The sequence below is a fragment of the Lichenostomus cassidix genome, chromosome Z (genome assembly GCF_008360975.1).
Source record: "Lichenostomus cassidix isolate B80296 chromosome Z, HeHo_3.0, whole genome shotgun sequence".
Taxonomy (NCBI): Eukaryota; Metazoa; Chordata; class Aves; order Passeriformes; family Meliphagidae; genus Lichenostomus; species Lichenostomus cassidix.
Genome location: NC_139511.1, coordinates 11491917 through 11514423, shown reverse-complemented (window position 1 = coordinate 11514423; position 22507 = coordinate 11491917). Strand labels below are relative to the sequence as shown.

Sequence of the window (22507 nt, the reverse complement as noted above, 5' to 3'; positions counted from 1 at the left end):
TTAAAGAATAAATGTAACTGGGAATGGGCACATCCACGAATGACACATGCATATATAATTTTTCATTGTTTTCATAAACACACTTTTTCAGACATAAGCAGTTTGCTTCTCACTTTGATAAACTACAACTCTGTAAAACAAGATAAACTGAAGGAGAGACTCCATTCTAGAAAATAAATGTTTGTTTATGGCAAAGTTGCTGAAGAAAGAAAGAAAGCTGAACACTTTTAGCACTTCATATCACAGATGCAGCAAAACAGATTAAAAGTAAAAGCTAGTTATTTAATTTTTGTAGAAAGTGGTATTTGTCTCTTGAGAAGTCGGTACTTTAATCCCACGCAGTCATCCATTTACATGAGTGTTTCTCGCCAAAGAGTGGTCCAAACTGATGCATCTGGTACTACAGGAATATCAATCCAGTTGAATTTCACCCTTCCAGGAATAGGATGTTAATGGCAGAGAATTAAATTACAAGTAAACAGGTCGATGTAAATATTTGAAAAGGACACTACATCTTACTTCAGCATTTCTGTCCAGAAATAAGAATGTAATGAAGGAATACGATGCAATGAAGACCCTCTTACAATTTTAGAGTACAAAAGCATATAATCTCTTCTGTTTGTCATATTCAGTTCTCATACAAAACAGAAGTTTAACTATTTGGTATTCCTTCAAATTGAAAAGAATTCCAAACTCTGTATTGAAAATATAATAATTGCTGTAGTATAAAAATTTTTAACTTGGGATCAATTATACTTCAGACGGGTAAAAAAAAAAAGAAATGCAACAAATGAAATAGTTGGAGGCATGTGATGCTCTAGACTGATGCTTCCTAAAGATTATTTATCTCTGCACATTCCTGGCTCCCAATATCTGCTTGAATTAATAAAATTGGTTGTCAAGTAGTGACACAAATCACAAGCAGTCTCTGCGATTTCTGTCCTGAAAGATACATGTCAACGTTTCAGTTGTTCAAGCAGCTAGCTATTCTAATTTGAAGCTGAGTTAAGGCTGATTAGGATTGATTGATGATGCTTTAACCAACAAGCATTTTTGTACTTGTTTTCAGTTTCTGGAGTTTTATTATAGCTTTAGTATAAAGCAGGATGATACTTTCCTAATCTACTTTTCTGGGACGAACTAATTTTCTAAGATTATAACTAAGATTACAACATAAGATTACAACATAAGATTACAACATAAAGGAAGCAATTTACTCTAGAACCTAATGAGAATCTCTCTTGTTTTTCATAACTAATCTCTGTATCTTCACTCATGACTAATTTCTGATTTTCCAGCTGGATAAGGAATTAGCTTAACTGACAGGTCTGAGTGCATCTTAGCATGTTAGGAAATCGGCATCACTAATGAAGACCGTTAACTGGTCACACAGTGCACCACACAGGCACTCGTTTTCTTGATGCCTTATGCAAAAAAACTCCTTTGTGGGGCCTTAAGGCTGAATTTCTTGATGATTACTGAACACGCCAATGTGTAAACATCCTTTAATTCTACAATTTTTGTGAGTTGAAGTTGAGTAGCTTGAATTCAGAGAGATCTCACTTCAAACTACTTTATGATATATGGCTGATGGTAATGTAGTAAAGACACTCGCCAAATACCATGAATTTCAGTTCATGCTCAAAAGTTAAAAGTAATTTCTAGGGGCAAGTGAAAAACAGCACAAAGAGAGAGTTTGTTGAACTGTCTGCAATGAAAGGAAGGTTAGGACCATGTACTGCATTTTTATAAAATTGCCCTTATGAAATACCATGTTAGCAACAGGTGACCAAAAAACCCCACAGTACACTGTAAGAGTAAAGCTCACCCTGCAGATAGCAAGGGACTGCTAGAAATGCCTCTTCCATGAAAAGAAGGTATATTTGAGCAGGTACTGACTACTGAAACAATGTCCTTTTGCTCCTCCTATCATTCTGTCTATTTTCACCTCCGCTCCTCATCCTAAATCCAAGCATTCTTGCCTCTAAAACCTCTTACCCACCTCAGACATATTAGGTCACACACCTGAGAACTCTTTCACACAGCCCAATATGGATCTCTCTTCTATAACACTTTCTTTCTACAGGGCATACACACTTTGACTAGATTTCATGTGATTTTAAAATCTGAACAGTGATCTCTTGCATGTTTCACTGTACTTTATATTAAAAAGGGAAAATAATCAAATACATTTTTGGTATTTCTGTTAGTACTAGAGAGAAATATTGTCAATAGTGGATTTGTGCCAGCATTATTTTAGCACTTTTTGATGCTTTAGACATAAATGTTTTTTCTTTCCTTTTTATTTTTATTATCTTAATGAAATCTAGTTCTTACATGCAGGTCCACACTATGAATAAAATACATGTTTTAAAATTCTGTGTGCATACATGTAATTTTTGTGAAAGACCCTTCTTTGTCTCTACTAAGATAATACGAAAAGCTATAAAAAGTATATCAAAAATTGATTCTAAATTGAGACATTAGTACAAAAGCTAAACATCTCATTAATAACGATTTTTACAAGAATCATGAGATTATTCCTATTGGAACGGATGTCAGCAAACCTCTGACCAACCTCTGATAGATCTCAGTCCAATCTCTTTCTCCAGGTAGGGTTTCTCAACTATTGCTGGCTGGGCCTGTGCTCCAGCCTAACCACCTTTGTAGCTCCCTGCTCAGCTTGCTTGCAGTTGGCCAATATCTTTCCTGCTTTAGGGTGCTTGAGTGGACAACTCCTTTTAAACTTAGAAAAAGCAATGAAAAAAAGTAAAAGTCTGCCCTGATGAGTATGACATACATAAATTATTTACAACCATAAGCACATTAAAAGATTGCTTTGACACCTGTATTTGTCTTTGAGTTTACGGAACCTCAATATTTTGGCCTTTAAAAATACTGCATCCGTTTCTGCCAGACCAAAATACCACCCATGGTTAGTAACTATGGTTACTACCCATAGTTAGATACAGTAAAATCCACCAGACTTTCACCTATATCTAGAAAGATATCCTCAGATTTATGAAAATGGAATGTTCTACTTTCAGGATGACTGCCAGAGGAATGTCAATTGATTAGCATGTTGCTACCTAATAACGACTTCTTGGAGCTATTGACAAAAACCAAATTAAAATAAACACATAAAGCCATAGACATCTGTTTTAAAAATAGCTAAAAATAGTTGGAATTATCTTCTGAGTTGACTCCATTACAATGACTAATTTATGCAACAATTCATCATTACATTAAATGGATCTCAAGGAATTCAAATTACAATTGCTTATCTTGCTACTGTGGAATAGAGGACTTCTGACTAGATTAAAAAATGAAATGTGCTTTTCCATCGCTGTACTCACAATGAAGTGCTGTCTCAAGACAAAGAAAATCAGATATTATTGGCTACATTCAAATACCAGGTAATTTGGTATACTTAGCACCTTTATTTGCTTTATCTACAAATTCCATAAGGAGTCAAAACATAAATAGATTCAGAATGTGGTTGCATACATTTCAACGGATTTTTAATTCCTTGTTCTGGACACGGTTGAATCTGAGGAAACATGTATATTACAACTCTGAATAGCTCAAAAGATTATATACTGAGCTCTGTTCCTTGAGATGTCCAAGCTGATCTCCTAGTAAAGCTACTCAACACATCTTGGCTGTCAATGAAATTCTGTTCCTTTTACAGACAGAGAGAATATTTTTAAAAAGAGCTTTCTGAGAAATCTTGTATGGTATTTGAGAAGTTAAAATATTTGCATTAGTAAGAAGGTAGGGGAAAAAAGATTTTGAGAACGATGACAAAACATTTCAGTGTTACTCAAGAGTGTGTGAGAAGCTGGAGGATGTATATTGTCTTGATTACACTTCTTCAAAAAATACTTTAGAACAGGACAAGACACAGAGTAAAGCAACAAACACTATCAGAAGAATAAAGTAACTTCTGTATGAGGGAAGGACAGAGTAGCTTGAAAAAGAGACAACTAGGTGGGAAGATGGCAAAACACTCCAAAATTAGGAAGTCTGTGAAGGTGGCAAATAGGGATTTAACTACTACTTTAACATAAGCACTGTAATATAAAAAGCTATGGACTCAGGAAAGTAATTTATTAGCAGGTGAGATGAAAGTACTTTTTATACAACACAACACAACACTGAACTGGGAATTCCAGAACAACCACAACTTGCTCACAACCACAACTTGTTCACAAACCCAGTATTGGTGATGAAGCTCCTTCTCAAAGGTTTGCCGAGCTGCTGGCCATGGGAGCATATATCACAAAGTAATCTCTCCTCCGTTTCTAACTTTTCTAGATTTCTGTGTTGGCACCTGGCACTGGTAAGACTACAGGCTAGGAAAGTGATCTCTTAAATAGCCACTTTCATGTTCTTGGACCCAACATCTGCTTCCTATAGAAGGTGTTAAGGCAAATATCTTCCTCAAACTCAATGAACAAAGCCTTTTCTTGTGGTTTCTTGTCTTCAGTGGGATTAATCAAAATGATATAAATAACCCTGTCTCAATGTATATGAATGTTTTAATTAAAAATGCACTATTTGTCTTTTTCTTACTGAGATATGCTTTGGGCATAATGCTGCTCAAAGAATCTGAAGTGTGAAAGAATTAAAGTGTGAATTACACAGAAAATGTGACAGCTAGCACAAAAAAGCTGGTGAGTGTTTGCACAAGATCTACTCGACAATTTTCAGTATACAATATTTTGAAATAGCATACATAAAAACCTATTTCATTAAAAGGAGTAATACTCTATGAAGAGATGAAACTCAATCAGAGTTCTACCCAAAAAGTCAGGATTCTGTCCTGATCTGATCTGCCTCTTTAGTAGTTAGAAATATTCTCTGTAGTACATCCCACCACAGGACAAGGGAAGGTAAATGCTACTTACTTCTGTTGCTAGTGAAACTTCCAAAGAATATTTATCAATGTATTTTTAAAATTATTCAAGCCCTTATGAATCCATTTACACCACAAAGAGATCTGAACCTTTGCCAGTAAATAAATACAGTTAAGTCTTCTATAGTTAGCCTTCATAGAGACTAAAAATTTACCCTTGCTTCAGTCATGAAAGTCATCAGCTGAAACTCTAGCACAGTACAAGCCTCTGCTAAAAAGCGTTGCTCACACAACTCATGCACAAAACCATTTTCAAGAGTGAAACAACCTTATTTTAGGAGAAGTCAGCTATAAATAATTTGAGATCACGGTTGCGCTAGATGTGCACGCAGACACATAGCAAAGGTGCAGCAAAACAGACCTAGAGTCTGACGTTTATAGACTTAGAAAGTCAAGAGTCAAACCTCTGGAGAAAAGGTTTTCCTTTCTGACAGATCAGCTCCTTACTGAAATATGATGGAAAGAGATAGATCTTCCAGTGAGGTATTCCATGTCTGTCTTATTTCTGTGACATAATTAGACACTAACACATGCCTGCTGTACAGATAATGGGACAAAATACAGAATTCTAAGAATTATAGCATCACAGAATTGATTAAGTTGGGAGGGACCTTTAAAGACCAGTTATTGCACTCACCCTGTCATGGGCATGGATATATTTCACTAGACCAGGTTGCTCAGAGCATCATCCAACCTGGATTTGAGCAATTCCAGCAATGGGACATCTGCAACCTCCCTGAACAACCTGTTCCAGTGTCTCAACACCCTCATCATAGAACACTTCTTCCTTTGGGCTAATCCAAACCTTTCAGCTCAAAACCACTGTCCTTTGTCCTATCACTACAGACCTTGGCAAAAAGTCTCTCCATCTCCCGCTTTCTTGTAGGCTCCCTTCAGGTACTGGAGAGCCACAATAAAGTCTCCCTGGAGCCTTCTCTTCTCCAGGCTCAGCAAGCCCAGCCATTCTTCAAAGAGGAGGTGCTCCAGCCCTCTGATCAGTTATGTGTCCGTGCTCTGTACTCTAGCAGATCCCTGTCTTTTTCCTGCTGAAGACTCCAGAGCCAGATGGGGTCTCAGCAGAGCAAAATGGGGCAGAATGACCTCCCTGGACCTGCTGGCCATGCTCCTTTTGATGCAGCCCAGGATACAACTGGCTTTCTGGGCTGTGAGCATGTATTTCCAGGCGATATATATGTATGAAGACATGTTAATGTTTCCTTCAGGTTAAGAAATTCTGCTCAAAAACCTTTCTTAAAAAACTTTAAAAAATTTTAAAAATCAAATTGTAGCCATGAACTAGAATCCTCCAGTGATAAACAACAAGTTTGTAACAATTTATTTTGCTTTTACTCCCCACTCAGACATTATAAATTAATGAAATACCTTCAAAATTATAAAATGAAAGTCAATGTGTGAGTGTGTAAGTTCAAATTTATATTTTTGATTAATATAGACTGAACCTGAATCAAGTAAACTATTTTTTGTTATACATATGTTAAAAGCTGCTAGCATTACTGGGTACTTTCTTCCCCCTTATAATGCCAACAGTTAAGATGACTATTATTTTGTATATTTTTATCTTGTCCCATGGAACCGTTTAAAACATGGAAATACTAAGAAGTAATATAAAACCTTAACCTTATGGAGCACACTGGAACAGCATGACAAATAAATATACAAATGGTGATCAAGAAGCATCCATATGGCTTTATGAGGGTTTCAAATATCAAATAGGAGACGTTTTTTGAAGGTACATAAACAGTCAAAGCTAAATACAAGTCTGTAGCAATACACAGTAGCAATGATAACAAAAAGTAAAAGACAAAGTAGCTGATAAATTAGGAAGAAATAGAACCATCAAGTTGAATACCAAACCTAAGCAACCATTTGCGGTAGTTTTATCATCCTCCTTTCTGCTTCGTTTCATTCTTTCTGCATGAAACCTCAGAAGGTAAAATATTTACCTATGTCTATGGCTATAAAGCACAGCTACAAAAGAAATAATCCTTGGTAGGAAAAGTTGTGTGGGATTTCCATTCTGGAAACCACGCTGGGCCCAATTCTAAGAAAACAGTTATAAAAGTAGGAAAACAGAAAGCAAGTGTATTTTAAATAAATAGGCCTTCGAATGGAAGCATGTTTCAGAGGGAGTCAATGGCTTTTTCTCCTCTAGTATATGTAGAAAATATTACTTATTTTCTTCTCTGAAAAGGGTACTGGTATTAGTTTGGATTAAACAGAAGCAATAAAGCAAAGGCATAATTCATAATCATATTGAAGATAGCACAACAGTATTTTATTGGTTTTAAAAACAAAATTTTCTCCTCAGTAAAATATGACTACCTACGATTCTTCCACACAGAAATGTATGTAAAGGTGGGGGAAATAAGATGGGAAGGAGGAAAAAGTGTCAGGCAAAAAAAAAAAACCCAAATGTGTAGCGTACAGAAAAACTCCAGCATTTCCTAACAGCAACGTGAGAAAGCAGTCACAAGAAAGAGATGTTTTCAGGTTTTAGGACATTTCTAGTCTAAGCTTATATTTTGACTCGTGTTCATGCTGTGTCTGTTTTAGAAGCAGGCTCCTTCACTGAAGAAAAAGCTTGTTGGTGAGTGGTAACCACTGCTAGAAAGAATTTCTTTGCTCCCCACTCATCTTCTAGCGCTCCTTTTCCACCTAGGGGTGGCACAAGAGACAGCGCTGTGGATCTCTACTACTGGAACATTTCATGGAGCTAGAGGTTGATCCAGACCAGCTGTGATGGCTGGCTGGCTTCCTTGGCAGGGATTTTGTCAGTGGCATCAGGGAGGCTGATAGCAGCAGCCATCCTCCAGCTGAAGGACAGAGACACAAGCCCACTCTGTGACCTCTTCTGTTGCTGAAGCTAAACTGAGAAATATGAATACAAGACTATACCAAATTTCACCCATCCCACAGGGGCAACTTTAACAGGCAGAGATAGGGCAGGATGATAAACAGCCTACGATTTATCAGCCATATTCCCTTCCTGAAAGAGCCCTCCTTATACTTTTCAGAGTAGCTTTTCAATCCTCAGAAAGACTAATGAAGCAGTCTCTTGGCAAGAAAGCTTGAAAATGGCTTGGGTCAGCAAAGGTATTGGAGCCAAGAAATGAATTTGAGCCACGTTCTGCACAGTAACTCGATTATATATAACCAGTGCCACTGGGTACGTATAATGAAATGTTCATGTTGATCTTGAACTTCTATGCTTGTCAAACTGTGTCCTGGGGTTTGGACTTTTTCTGGGAATTGGTGAGGGCATGACAAAAATTACATTATATTTCATTAAAAATTACTACCAAAAAATCTATCTCCCATGCCAAAGATTTGCAAATGGAGTGAGAAAGGAATTTGGTTTGCAAAAAGAGTGCAAACTGATTGGATAAAACTCTTCAACTACAGTAGTCAAAGCTTGTCTGGGAACACCATGTCAAATTAATAACAGGGAAATATCCTCTGCTGGAACAAAGATAACAATTCAGTGAAAGAACAGGAGGCTAAAAAAGAACTGTGTAATTGTACTTCAAAGTTGTAATAGTAATGTGTATCAGAGTGACTGGGGACATTGTTAAGTGCCTTGAAACATAGGTAACTTTGAATTAAATTAATAAAATATGGATTTCAAAACCTTACATCAATTCTTAGTATTTTATGAAATAAAATTCATATTATAAAGTATTATTTTTTCATATTTCATGAAGATTAATACAATTTATAATTGACTATAATTTTTCCTATGACAATTTCAACAGAATATTACTGAAGGGGTGTAATTAAAATTAATAACTTGCCCTAATTCTAGCTTTCACCATTAGATCTAGTCTTTACTACTGAATGAATATCTGTTCTTATGCTAATGGACAGTAAACTTGAGTAACAGAAAAGAAAACCTACCTAATTTTCTCTTTTCAAAACAATGCAAATACAGTCATGCTCCAAAAAAAAAATTAGTATCAGAAGAATAAGCATAAAATGCAGTGTCCACTATGCATATTAAGGAATTAATAAATTCCTATTCAACTATTCAAATTCTGCCTTGTCACTTCTGAAAACCCTGGAATAATTTATTTGTGGCCTAGAACATCTATACCACAGCCCTGTATTCTTGAGAGACCATTTTCTAAAAACTTACATCACCTGTTAAATCTATCCTAAAAAAGAAAAAAATATTGGTAAGAAAAGTCATGTTGAATTTCCATTCCGGAAAGCGTATTGGGCCCAATCCTAGCAAAACAGTTATAAATGTAGGCAAAACAAAACAATTCAATTTTAAGTAAGTAGGGCTACAAATGGAAGCATGTTTTAATGTCAATTGCTTTTAGACAGAGTCAGCTTGGGTTTTATTGGTCCCTGCTATGGAATATAATATTCCGTATCCCTGAGACAGGGGGAAATTTATAAAGATGATCCCAGGATGAGGAGTATGCCCTGTATTATAAAAGCATTTCATTACTGGCACTGATACTGAAGCTAAAGTTGAAAAGTGCAGCCTGTAAATTTGAGAATATGTTCAGGATGCTCTTTGCTCATTGTACTATAAACAGGTTTAAACTGCTTCCAGCTTGTGCCTGACTGCCCTTTATAGCTGGAGTCAGTAATGCCAAACATCAGGTCTGGACACAGTAAAACATGTTCAGTGCTATGCTACTTGTTAGACTAACTTCAGTTATACAGAAGGAAATCTAGTCTCTTGATTTAATAAATACAATCTGAAGTCCCCTGTTTAGAGATGATTGCAGAAAATATGCATTACAGGTCCTTAAATTTGATCAGTGCAATGAACCAGTGCAGACTAATCTCATACAAAAGCTATTGACTTTACCATCTGTCTTGGAGTGATTTGTGATGATAACCTATTCCATGATCATCTGCTTTATGCCCAAAAATGGTTGCTGGATCTTTAAGGTCCAGGACCAGGTCGGGGGAGCTTTGGGTTTTTTGACAAGCATCTTTGAAGCCTCACCATCCAGGTGCTCTGTGGTGCCATGCAGTTTGGTTTTGCTTGGCTAGCTTGTTTTTTTCTTGGCCCAGAAAAAAGCTTTCCTCTTCCATGGCTTGGAGAAGCTGCAGTAGATATCTTTAAGCCACCTCAAGGGGAACTGCTGCTGGTCCAAGGCTGGAGGAGTGGGACTGGCAGGAGCGGGGCTGCCCTGTTCCAGCCCCAAACCTCGGGGAACCGAGCTGGGGAGAAAGCACACTAAGCTTTTTTGCCTGCCATGGCTGCTGTGGAGAGGAGGTTGATGCCAGAGAGCCACCAGGTTTTAGCCTCCTGCTGGAACTCCTCTGTGGAAGCTCCACTGCCCTCAGCATGAAAGCCAGCACCACCTTGCACCGCGTGTCAGAAAGGAGCATTCAACATTTTCCCCATTCTCTGGGCATTTTGGGGTTTTTGTTCCTCTGTATGTGTGGGGCAGGAGGTGAGTTCTGACAGTTCAGTGTTTAGCAGTTATTTACTTTCCTTCCTTGCCTTGCGGGCATTTTGTTGTTAGCAAAAAATTGGGGTTTTTTTTTTCCCCCCACTTTCCTCTATTAGTATTTATTTCTATTGGTGGAGGGGATTGCTGAAACCCTTTAGAGGAGACTATTCATTACAGAGTATCCTCTCTTAAATTTGTCTCAAAACTGAGACACCATCATAAATCCCAGTGTTCTCACTGAATTTACCAATCAGACGGGACAGGCTTCATACAAATTAAAGTATAATGCGTCAGCAAATGAACAAGACAGAAGTTACTCCTTAGGATCAAGACTACAGAAAACCTTTGACCAGTCAAAAAGCATTCACTGATGCATGTGCAAGCATGTGTTGAAGAATGTGTTTGAACAGGAAAAATTTGCTGCCATCACAACTTAATGTGGAAATTGAAAGTGACAGTTTGCCTTACAAAATCTATTAAATAAGAAAAGCACACTTAAACAATACGCAGGAGTCTGTACGCTGTCATGCCAAAGGATCACTGTCTTAAAAGAATAAATGTGGCTCAGTTTTCACATCCAATTAAATTCTCACTGCACTGCAAACAACGCCAAACAAAATGGCCATTAAATAGCAATGAGATGTGACTGGTGTTCTGCCAAGCCTGTCAACTGGTTTCACAAGGACATGCAAATACAATAAGGAAAAAACTGTTTTCAGTCACTTCTACACTCCATCAGAAGCAAATATGTGATACCTATGTGGAAGGCTACAGATCCCACTACTGATTTTACAAGCAATAGCTTCCCAAGAGAAATTCCTGTGATTTTCAAGTAAGAATATTAATGGATGTTTTTACTACAGAAAGATTTCCTGTCCTTAGCTTGCTTTCTGATGTGACAGCCTTCTGGCTCAACTATATATTATATATGAGAGGAACACAGAGAATTATGACAAAAGACTTTGCCTTTTGCCTTATTGGCTAGTATTAAAAAAATAAGAAATGTGTCGTCTACATTGTACAACTTGCTTTATTTTCTTTCTGTGGGTTTCATGCACTTTGAATCTGCACTGCTTCAATAGAGGCATACAGCAGGTAAGTGTATACTATTTGTTACTTCATTGTTGCTGTTCCATATCAAATAAAGAAAAAAAGGAATCCTGAACCAAAACAGCTATCCACTTCACTAGACTCAAAGATTAAAATTTTAAAAAATGAGAAAAAAAAAAAAGGTTGTGTGAATGCATTCAAAATGATCTTAAAATGAAAGAGTTCTCACTTTCTGGATTAAAGTCTTTAAACAAAATCAGAACTATCTTACTTCTACTTACTATTATGCTCTTAATATATTGCCAGTGGTTTACTAAGTTACCATCAACCATGTAATTAACAATCATTTGAAGTGAGATCTTCAAATGGAATTCATTGGAATTCATGCTACTTAACTTCAAGTCATCAATGCTATAAAGTGTGTTTTTTGACATGGGCACATTTCCCAGATATGCATTGCATATTACAAACAAGTTTATAGAATTTGAAAACAAAACCAGAAAGACAGATTTCCTCTTCCCTTTCTCTCTGTGCTTCAGAGAATAATCATCATACCAAAATAGCAGTGGTGGTTTAGCAATCTCATGAGTTTACACAAGGATATCTGAGGTCTAATTTTGTGCTCTTCACCAGTCTTTATGCGTTATCCTTACTGGTGAGAAGCTTACTGTTCTCTTAACAGATTCACTTGGAAAAGACGTTTGCTACTAACAACATCAAAGACCTCACACTAACAAATGCATGAACCAAATTTTCCTCTACTCAAATATTTGAAAACCTGTTCTTTCTCTCCTGAATTCATCCAATTCATTGTCTAACAGACTCCAGAGCCAGCCAGCATCCTCCCTCTGGATCTGCTCCCACTGTGAAATAACCCTGGGGGAAACCCACAAACTACAGCAGATCAACTCCTGTTTGGAAACCTCGAGCAAACCGCTTGCAGGCAGCAGAAGCACCAATTGCCACCAGTGATCTAGGGGTCAAGCCTGCACTTGTTTCCAGTGCCAGCGTGCAGCAATCCCCCTGAAACAGGCTGAGCTGCCCCACCTCCTTGGCATTCATTTCTCCACAGCTTAGCTCACAGCTGTGCTCCTGGGGTTTCACATACCCACACAGCTTGCAGTGGCTGCATTTTAGAGCGGAAAACACATTGCAGCATGGAGGAAGGCCTTTGCTCCTTGACCTTGTCTTTATCAGACCTCAGGATTTCTCTTTAGTGATTCTTAAATGCTGCTAGCTCAGCAAAGAAATATAAAACTTTTCACTGAGATTATTTTCTGAAATCTACTTGTCATTGAGAGCTATGTTCTGTGGACCACCCTCTTCCTATTGCATTTCCTATGCTTTGTCCCTTATAGAAAAAAGGTGAAAAAGGCAAGGCCTCACCTGTAAAGTTCATGCCATACATGAATCTTTCAAAGACTACTGCCCTGTTACTACATCACTATGTTACATTTCATCTGAGGCTAAATAATTTGATACAAGCATAAGTTGTGCCAACTGTTGGTTTCAGTATGACTGTGAAACACCCACTACTTCCCCTCTGCCAATTCTGCTGGTAAGTGTGCCAACACTCATACTGAAACAAACAAACAGACAAAAAATCCCAAAAACCAAAAAACCTCAAAAAAATCCCCCCAAAAAATCCCCCAAAAAACAAAGCCGCCCCCCCCAAAACCCCAACAAACCCCACCTTGTGAGCCTCCAAAATGTTCTGAAGCCAGGGGCTGCACTTTTTTCAGTAAGGTGCTATCTCAGGTTCTTTTACAGGCCTTCTTTTCTTCCAAAAGAAAAAGATCACTAATTTTCTTTAGGAATTCCCCTGCATCCAAATGCTACCCAATGCTAGACAATAAAGTACAACTAAATGTAAAATGAAAAAGCAAGTTCTAGCAAAAACTTTCTCTAAGTCCATTTGCTTTGACTACTTCACTAAATATATTATGCAACAATGCAAATTATGACACTTGTTTCCACTAAATACGTACTAGAAAACATCAAAAAGCTGTTTCCACAGTGCTCATAGAAACTATAATATTTCAATACAGAAATACTGCTTAAAAGAGCTAGAAATGAAAGTAGGGTTTTTTTTCACATTACAGAAGTAACTGTCATTTTCTTAATTTTTCCTGCAGCCTATCAATTCACTTGTCGAAGACAGAAGGACAGATCTCAGAAAAGGACTTCAATACAGTAATTTTGTAGCACTGAATTTATAATATGAATCCAAACAGCACTAACGTCTCACACGTGTAAGTATGTCCTTATGGCTACAAATAAGCATAAGGACAGCATAACACTTAAAAACAGGGTTCACAGGAACAACTTCTGCTGAAAGAGACAAAATGCAGAGGGACAGAGATTTCCGTCCAGAATGGGAAGGAAATGAGTACTGGTGAGAGACTTCAAATCTCATTCCATCTGAAACACAGGCACAACTAGCATCTACCCCAACTACAGTGTGCCTTCCAACAGCAAAGAAGCATAATCCAGATTTATCCCCTGATGAACCAGTTATTTTCTTTGAAAACATGTTTTGTTCCGAAAACATCACACCAGGCATGCCGGCACTAACCTAACCCTCCCAAGGGTCTGAAACAGAGCAATGCTCACCCTTCTTCTCACTTTCTAATTCTTTGATGCAAACTGAAGCAGACTAACAGGCTTCTCGTGGCCTCTGGAAAGTCTATACATGGCTGATGTATCAAATAAACAAATTACTTCCCTCACATGGTGGCTTGACACTGCCCACATGCTCTCAGTCCCCTTCCCACTCCTCAGGAAGAGCAAAGCCAAACAAACTCAGGGATCAAGATGAAGACAGCTTACTAGGTAAATGAAAGCGCCACCTCCGACCTCCTTCTTCTGCTACCACAGTTGTATTGCTTGCTGAGCATGATGTTGGACGAAATGGCATTTCCTTTGGTAAAGGGAAAGTTTTGAGGCTATGCCAGTGCCATTCAGGCACAGCCAAAACACTGGTGTATTACTAACACTTTTTACCCACTATTACAACACAAAACACATACACTTTGGCACTAGTGTTTGGGAACAAGGTAGTAGCCTTTAACCTTGGCACTTGGTAACTCCAGACAAAATATGCACAAATGCTACTCAGTGCATCTGATCTGAAACATTTAAATCTCTCCCTGTGTGCCAGCAAGAACTCAGAGCCTTCAAACAAATACATGAAAATATTCTTGAAGAAACTCATGTGCATTAAAAAGCAATGCTAAAGAAGACACTAAGCCAAACTGCCCTGTCCTATACTGACATCACTGTAACAACTGCACCTGTGTATTATTTCACTGAAGCACTATTAATTTTAATAACCCAACGACTTGAATTGACCAAAGTGAAAGGCCAAGCCATACAGTGCATATAGCTATAGCTTTGTTCGCCTATTTCCACATCACCTTAGAAGATAACTAAGCATTTGAGGAAATCTGTTTTCAGCTAGATGATTAATACAACCTCTCCTCATCACAGAAGCTCAGTGAGAATCGAAAATAAATGCACACATTAAAAAAAAAATATTGGTAGACATTACAATCAAAACAAAATATAGCAGAATTTTTATTGGCTTAGAAACATATTTTTTTAAAAAAGGAAGGAAACTTGACAGAATTTTCTCACGCACACATGTTCCAGCCAGAATCAACAGAGAATTCATCTTGTGTGTCAAAAAAATCCCAAGAGAAGCTATTCTCAATTCTTTTAATATTATATGGCCAACATCACTCTCTATGGAATTCAGTCTTCTCTGTTACTTGTTCTTTAAAGACAAACTACAAAAACTGTTTCTAGTTTGCTTCTCAATTGCACATCTATAGCTTTTGTTACGGGAGTATGATACCATCAAATCAGAGTTAATAAATTTAACACATTTTTATGGTTTTCAGAAACACAGGTTTTAAATTAAGAAAAAAGAAACCCTAAAATTGAAAAATAATCATAATAAATATAAATTTGCAGATACACTATGAATACACTATGTGTTACTTATTCCCTGCTTAGCTCCATGAAGTCATTAGCATTAGGTAGAGTGATGTTGCTCATGGTAGATAAACTAACCAGCAAAATGTGAAAATGGAAATTTTCATTCCATTCTTCTTATGACTAATTCTGTTGCTCTCCACTAGCTGAAACCTGAAATTCAACCTGAGAAGAGTAAGTTTTACAAGTCTTAGGTATATAAATGTTGCTGATAAGACAGAAAACAATTGCCCCAGTAAGAGATGAAACCCTTCTCCTCAAACAAAAACTCACAGAATTTTATTGTCAAAAGGTAAATAAAAATAAAAAAAGTAAATTAAAATATCCCTATTATTATGATCAGACTTTTCATGGCTTACTGGCAGAAGGGACCAGGCAGTGAAAAATATAAAAAGCCGTTTAGTGCATAGTCAGTTCTGCCCTCATGATCTCTACTTCAATTGTGTTTGCCTCCAGTGAAAACTCTCTCTCAAAAAGTGAGATATCTCTTTAAAGACCTTGCTAAATCTTTCAGAAACGTGATAAAATAGGAGAACTTGTGCAAAGAAAATAAAAGCTCATCCTGGGAAACTCTGAACCACATCAGGGCATACCCTCAAGAGATGCACGGGTGCTGCAGCTCTGGCAATTAGCTCCTAGACTGAAAAGTTGGCCCTGGAGTGTGTCTCCACTTCATGAATAGGAACATCACTTCCTGCTCTCTGCACAGGACAGGATACTGAGATTAGAACTTCACACAATAGACTAGGTTCTTAAAATCCAAACTAAATGGCATCCCATTTGTTTGTGTAAGTTAAACAAAGCCAGTTTAAAGGATACCTTATGCTAGGGCATGAGGGTACTGTAATGTAGAACTATTTTTAATGTCCACATATAAAAAAGCAAGCTTGTACTCCAGTGACAAGAAGCTAGCATGATTTTTTTCCCAATATCTTGAATATTGATATGCATGATGCAAAAGACAGTAATTTTATATTTAGAATTCTATTTTTAGCTTAAAGGCAAATTTTGTAATCTTTTGTTTTCTCAGGTGATTATGTATTCACCCATGAATTCCAAAATGTCTTTTCTTAAGAATTACATTTTAGCAGTAAAGCAAAAACTAAAGTCTGTTAGTAGGAAGAAAAGAAACAGAAGTATTGACAATATAGATTACTCACAGAGCTGCTGGAGAACTACTTGATTTCTGCATGTTTCAGTTTCTGAAAATATTTTCTCTGTAATTCCTAGAGTGAAGAACTCTGAAAATATGGTAAAGTTGTGCAAAAGGTCACCACATTCAAAGAAAAGCTGTTTGCTTTCACTGATAAAGAAAAAAAGACCCTGCATTGAGTAGTGACCATAAATAGGCACAGCATACTCCTTATATAGGTAAAACTCAGATTTCAGTGGGAGCTCTGCCATGTTTAATGCAGGATTACACTGCTGTTTCACAGACAGTATCAAGAAGGAAATAAGCAGAGCACAGGCAAATCCCACAGGATGTCCACGCAATTATTCTGTACCCAAAAGACGTGAAGGAATCTTATGTGAAGCAATTTCAGTGATAATGTTGCTGAGTGACTAATAGGTCAAAATATCCAGTTTCCTACTGGATGGTTCCAGTAGTAAGAGCAGCCAAGAAAACATCCTTACACATGACGATGAGCGTGAGAACTTTGTTTTGTGAATTTAGGAGAGAAAATAAGAGAAACAACTCAGAAAACTAGTGTATTGTAAATTTGTATTGCTTGGCAGGGCAAGCGGGTGTTGGTGTTCAGCCTTTTTAGCACATGTCTTCAGATATTCACCAGCAGAAGCACACAAATAATCCTAATTAAATAGTTAAGCATTAAATCTCAGGATTATTAATAAGAAAAAGGTTTCTGAAATTTGTCACTGAAGTAAAATTAAAAAAAAAAGGTATGTGGTTTGCTCATTATAATTACTTTCTAATTAATCTTCTTGGCAGTGACATTAGAGTGCAAGCAAATGTTTTCAATGAGTTAAGATGCTCATTTATCCATCTTAGTTCTATCTTGAACCCTTTTATGTACTGATTGCCTCATTTATTATGTGCACAATGACATTAAAAGTTCCATAATTTAGCTTTTAGAGACACTTTGGGAAAAAATCATGCAAGGGCTTCCAAATCACTTTCAAAATGTAATTTCAAAACTTATAGATCAAGAAGTGAAAAAGCAAAATAGAGAAAAAATATCACAGGTAACCACTTGATATAAATTTACTGAAGAAAAAAATTCTGAATCCAATGGCCATTTATGATATGTCACCAATTACAAAAGTAGTTATCATGTTGGACTTTATATTTACATAATCCGGTTTTAAACCTGAAATCCTTCTGAGATTTTAGAAGAGGAGCCATCACTCACAAAAGTTTTATAAGGCATGAAATCTGCAAAACAGTAGTTTCTTTTTCCAATGTTACCATGTTATCTATTTTTTTTTTAAACCCAAAAATTGCACAGATGGACAGAAAAAGAAGTTTTAAAAATCATCTCAGAATGCAGTTATTATTCTACTGTCTGATCAATAGCAACACTGGAAGACTACATATTGCTCACAATATTTTTTTCATTAAAAGAGAAGGAAGAACAGGAGTGAGATTTTCCGTGCAGTGCTGTAATTGCAGCTAAACTGCCCTATTAATAGATAAAACTCTAATATAACTTTATTCTGCATTAGAAATAAAAATGTGGCCTCAATTAGATCAGAAGTCTAAGGAACTTTATGTTCTGCCTTTAGAAATTGCATTTTCCATATGCTTTTAGGACTAATAAAGGAAAAATTTGACAGTTAGTACACACAGAAAGGAATACAGACAACGCTTTCCAAATCTTGAGGCTACACCCTTCAGTATAAAATGTTCTCTATTTGTATTTACTATGTCAGGTTGGAATTATGAACTTTATTGATGATTACATATTAAATTATTTGGCCCAAAACACATTGTATTTCCACATTTAAGTAACACTTTAGGTTTATTAAATCAAAGAACTCTTGATAGCAATTTGAATTTACTTTGGAGTTTAAAGTACGGATTAAACAACTGCACAAATCTATGCAGTTATATCAGACTATACTGCTAGGTATAATCTAAAATACAGCTCAATCTAAATCTTTAACAATTCTGATGGCAGAGCTTTTGTTGACTCTTTGAGTGGAACAATGTAGGTATTACTAATTTTTTAAGGAAAACCCCCCAAAGGACCTTCAAGTTGGCCAGCTTAAAGACTGCACATTCTATATTGCCATTTACATTTGATAATTTTGCCCAGAATTAGCAGATGGAAATTAAAACAGCTGTTTGTAAACTGGAAGCAATCTCATTCAGATTTATACACTCATACAAACCACATTACCTATGTGCTACAGACATTTTGAATACTTAAAAATTCAACACAATCATGGCACATAATAACTAAAGTGCAACTGTGTAATGAAACTAAGTCAATAAAAAAGTAAAGGTTTTCTGAAGGATTTTCCCATTTCAAAGGCAACAGATTTTTCTCTAGAGCCAGAAGTACACCACAGAGGGAATGAAGCAGTTAATCTGTGAGACGTGGCAGAAGGAGAAAAGCATATCCAAAGTCTAATATCCTGAAGAACAACTTATTTCTAAGCTTTGTTCTCATACTAGGTTAGGAAAATGGTTCAAACATCCTTTCTAAACTTATTTCTGGTGTTATAACAATACGAACAGCTTCGTAATCAGTAACTGGTGTACAAGCCAATAGTAGTAGTAGTAGTTTAAGGCATCTTCCTAAATCTGACAAACAGACAGCACATTTCAAGGAACTCAAGCTGAATACTACTGCCATAAATTTGATGCACAAACACACTGCACTACCGTCATCTTTTGAATGATTTTCAGGCATAGCTCTATGTACCCATGGTGTATAAGTAGTGACAAAGACATTGGAGCTTTCATCTGACAGTTTTGTTTAATTATGGGGTTAAAAAGAAAAATATCTGCTCAAGACATGGATACATCTTACTTCTAAAAACTGGTTTTATTAACATTTTCAGTGCTTCTGATCAATGTTTGTGAATTGCCCAAGCATCTGGCCAAATTGAAAAGAAGAAAGATAGCTCCAAATCGTAGATGTTTCATGAAGCAGCTCAGTATTTTCAGATCTGCCAGGCTTCATTATTTACCGGGTTTCTACCTTACACCCAATTATTATTTAGATTGTATTTTTTATCTTCACAGTCTTGTCCCAAAGACATGTAGCACTTTCATCGTACACTGAATTCACACTGTTTTTAAGATTAGCTGATCAATAAATGATGATACATTTTTGCACATTGAAGTGCAATTTGAAAAGTTATTGTGCTAATGCATTTCAGCTGTTTGCAGTAGAGCTGGCTAAATAAGTGGACAACACATAGTACCAAAAAAATTTATCATAAATGCAATCCATTACATCAATAAGGGAAATACCATGCTCCTTCTGACATTGGTATTTTTTTCTGCCTGCTAGGAATTCTAGTTATGAGTTTCATTGTGCCACAGAGACACCAGTCTTTTCTGTACACTTACCCTCTGACAGCATGAATAAGTCTCAGTGATGGATAGGCGGTTCGCACTTTCAATTTATTCTTAAGGATTAATGCATTGACCCACTCCACATGCTTCTCTCCACCTTTGACCATGAAAGCTGGGATCCAAAGGACACTGTCATTCAGCAAGGATAGTCTATGCACAAATTTTTCTCTGTCACTCTCATTCCGAAAGCCTCCAAATGCTCTTTGTACAACTGATGGGTTCATGGTAATAAAATCAGATTTAGTTCCCACATCGGCAGCAAACTCCACCACAGGAGCTAGATTGCACCTGAAGAGGAAGAAATTAATGGAAAAATGAAAATAAATATGAAGCATTAACTCAGAAAAATATGTGTATGAAGAGAAAGCTGAAAATGAACATGCAAGCTCAATTCAATTTAATGTGAGAAAAAAAGACCAGTGATAATAGGTGTGATAACACACAGTATTTTTCTCAAGTTGGACAAGGGTCAGACAGATTTTTAAAAACATTAAGAGTACATAATGCTGTGAGAAAAAAACCCACCTCTTTGTATACTTGGAAACCATGTCATCATGCTCTAGAATGCATCAACATCTAAAGCAGCACTTGTGAATAATATGCTTTCTTAAACCTATTACTTTTCATTATTAATTTATTGTCATGTTACTAACAGCACACACACAAGAAAGCCATGCTAGCAAAATAATGTATAATTTATACAGTTTAGTCCATGCATTTTTATTTTACTTTATTCAAAACACGGTATTTAAATATTATTTACAAAATAACTTTACCCCATCTTCAAATGAATTTCTAGTACTTCAGTTTTTAGCATTATCACTGCAGTTGACAAGATGTTTCAAAATTAAGTATTTTTATTTGACTTAGAACTACAATTTTTGGAAAAAAGTGTTAAACTTCCTATTTTTCCTTCATATCTAATTTTCAAACCTTGTTTAATTTTGCAATAGCTTTGTGCTTTTTTCCTAGGGTTGAGAAGTTCTCATTCTGCCATTGTTCAGCACATTTTTACCTCAATTATATAAATACACATATATGTAATCACACAGATGCGTTGAATGAAGGTGTCAAAATGCGATTCAGATATCAGTTGTGATTTCAGTGACCAGTATAAACTGACTAAACCAAATCATCTCCACAACATCTTCAGCAAATTAGCCTATAGCTGGTACACTCCAAGCTTGTATCCTGACAACAATATTTTAATAACTTAACAGACTGCTCTGTTGAGGTAATGGATGCTAAGAAGCAATGCTGGAACAAGCTTCTTCGAAACATTTGCAGGTTATCATACTTCTGAAATAAATAGGATTCCATTAATTCTGCAATTGTTATCCACTAATTTCTTCTAATGGCCAGATATCCAATGACATATAAAAATAAGCATTACTTAAGACCAACGGATGACCTAGTCCTGTCTGTCTGATAATACTAATAACCCAGAATTGAATCTTTGTTGTGTAATTATCAATTAAAGTGGTCCTATCTTCTTCAGAAAGACATTTTGAAAACTGTAAAGCCAATATTTTCCTAGGAGGTAAAGTAGTCTAAGATTCTGATAACATGTGGGCAGATGTAGGCTAAGGAAATAGATTTACATTCTTCATTATCTTTATACATCTATTCCTCAAACCATCTGCATTCATTTCAGGCTGCTAAGAGTAGTATCTTCTAGAAAATGGCAGTTAGGGCATGAGAGAAACTCCCATTGAATTCAATACTGGCTTTGCAAATTGTTTCTGAAAACCTTATTGCACAAACTTATAACCCGCCATTTTTTAAAGTTTGTTAAAATCTAAAAATAAACATGATAAAATAATCAAACCAGATACTTAAAATCAACCAATCAAATTCACCGAATTATTGCTGCTCTTTTAAGGGCAGACTGCACAACATAATGAAGGATATGCACAGTGGGTTTGTCTCAGCAGTCACATGAGACATGTGACTCATATATGCACATAATATCTATTACTTAAAAACGTAAGACAGATTTTGACATTGCAAATCTTGCTCTGAGCCCAACTTTGAGAAACAGACTATGTATGTACCAACACCACAACATTTAGAAAGCTGTATGCCATATGCAAAGTGTGCACATATAAATAGGTCTTATGGTTCTAATATGATTCCATACTTTTTGACGGCTTCTTTCTGATCTTCCAACAGCATCAGTGCCTAAACCTCAAAACTGTAGTTTTAAACCATCTTATAAATGTAATTTCACCTAAACCCCAGAAAAAAAATCATCACAGGCATACTAAATAGAAGGTCTCCTACCTTGCATGTCATTACTGCTACACCAGTAACTCAAATCTGTGTTTCAGAAAGCAGTACAAATTTGTAACTTACTGCATATTCAGATTCTTCAAGTGTAACTTTGGAAAATCATGTGCAATCTGAAAACACTCAGTAACAATAGGACTGCAAAATTTTACCACCCTGATTGTAAAATTTCTTCCTTATAATTCATCTGAATCTACCCTCATTTAGTTTCAAATTATTTCACCTTGTCCTGGTGCAACAGGCCAGGCTAAAAAGTTTATCCCCATA

General features: G+C 36.4%; 1 protein-coding gene across 1 annotated transcript in view; it reads right to left on the bottom strand.

The window, feature by feature from the left end:
* The window catches only part of ST8SIA4 (ST8 alpha-N-acetyl-neuraminide alpha-2,8-sialyltransferase 4), a 52234-nt gene that overhangs the window by 6427 nt on the left and 23300 nt on the right, over positions 1-22507 (bottom strand). The window contains exon 4 of the mRNA XM_085041825.1: positions 19946-20239. Within this exon, the coding sequence (XP_084897951.1) occupies positions 19946-20239 (294 nt within the window). The remainder of the gene's footprint in view (positions 1-19945; positions 20240-22507) is intronic.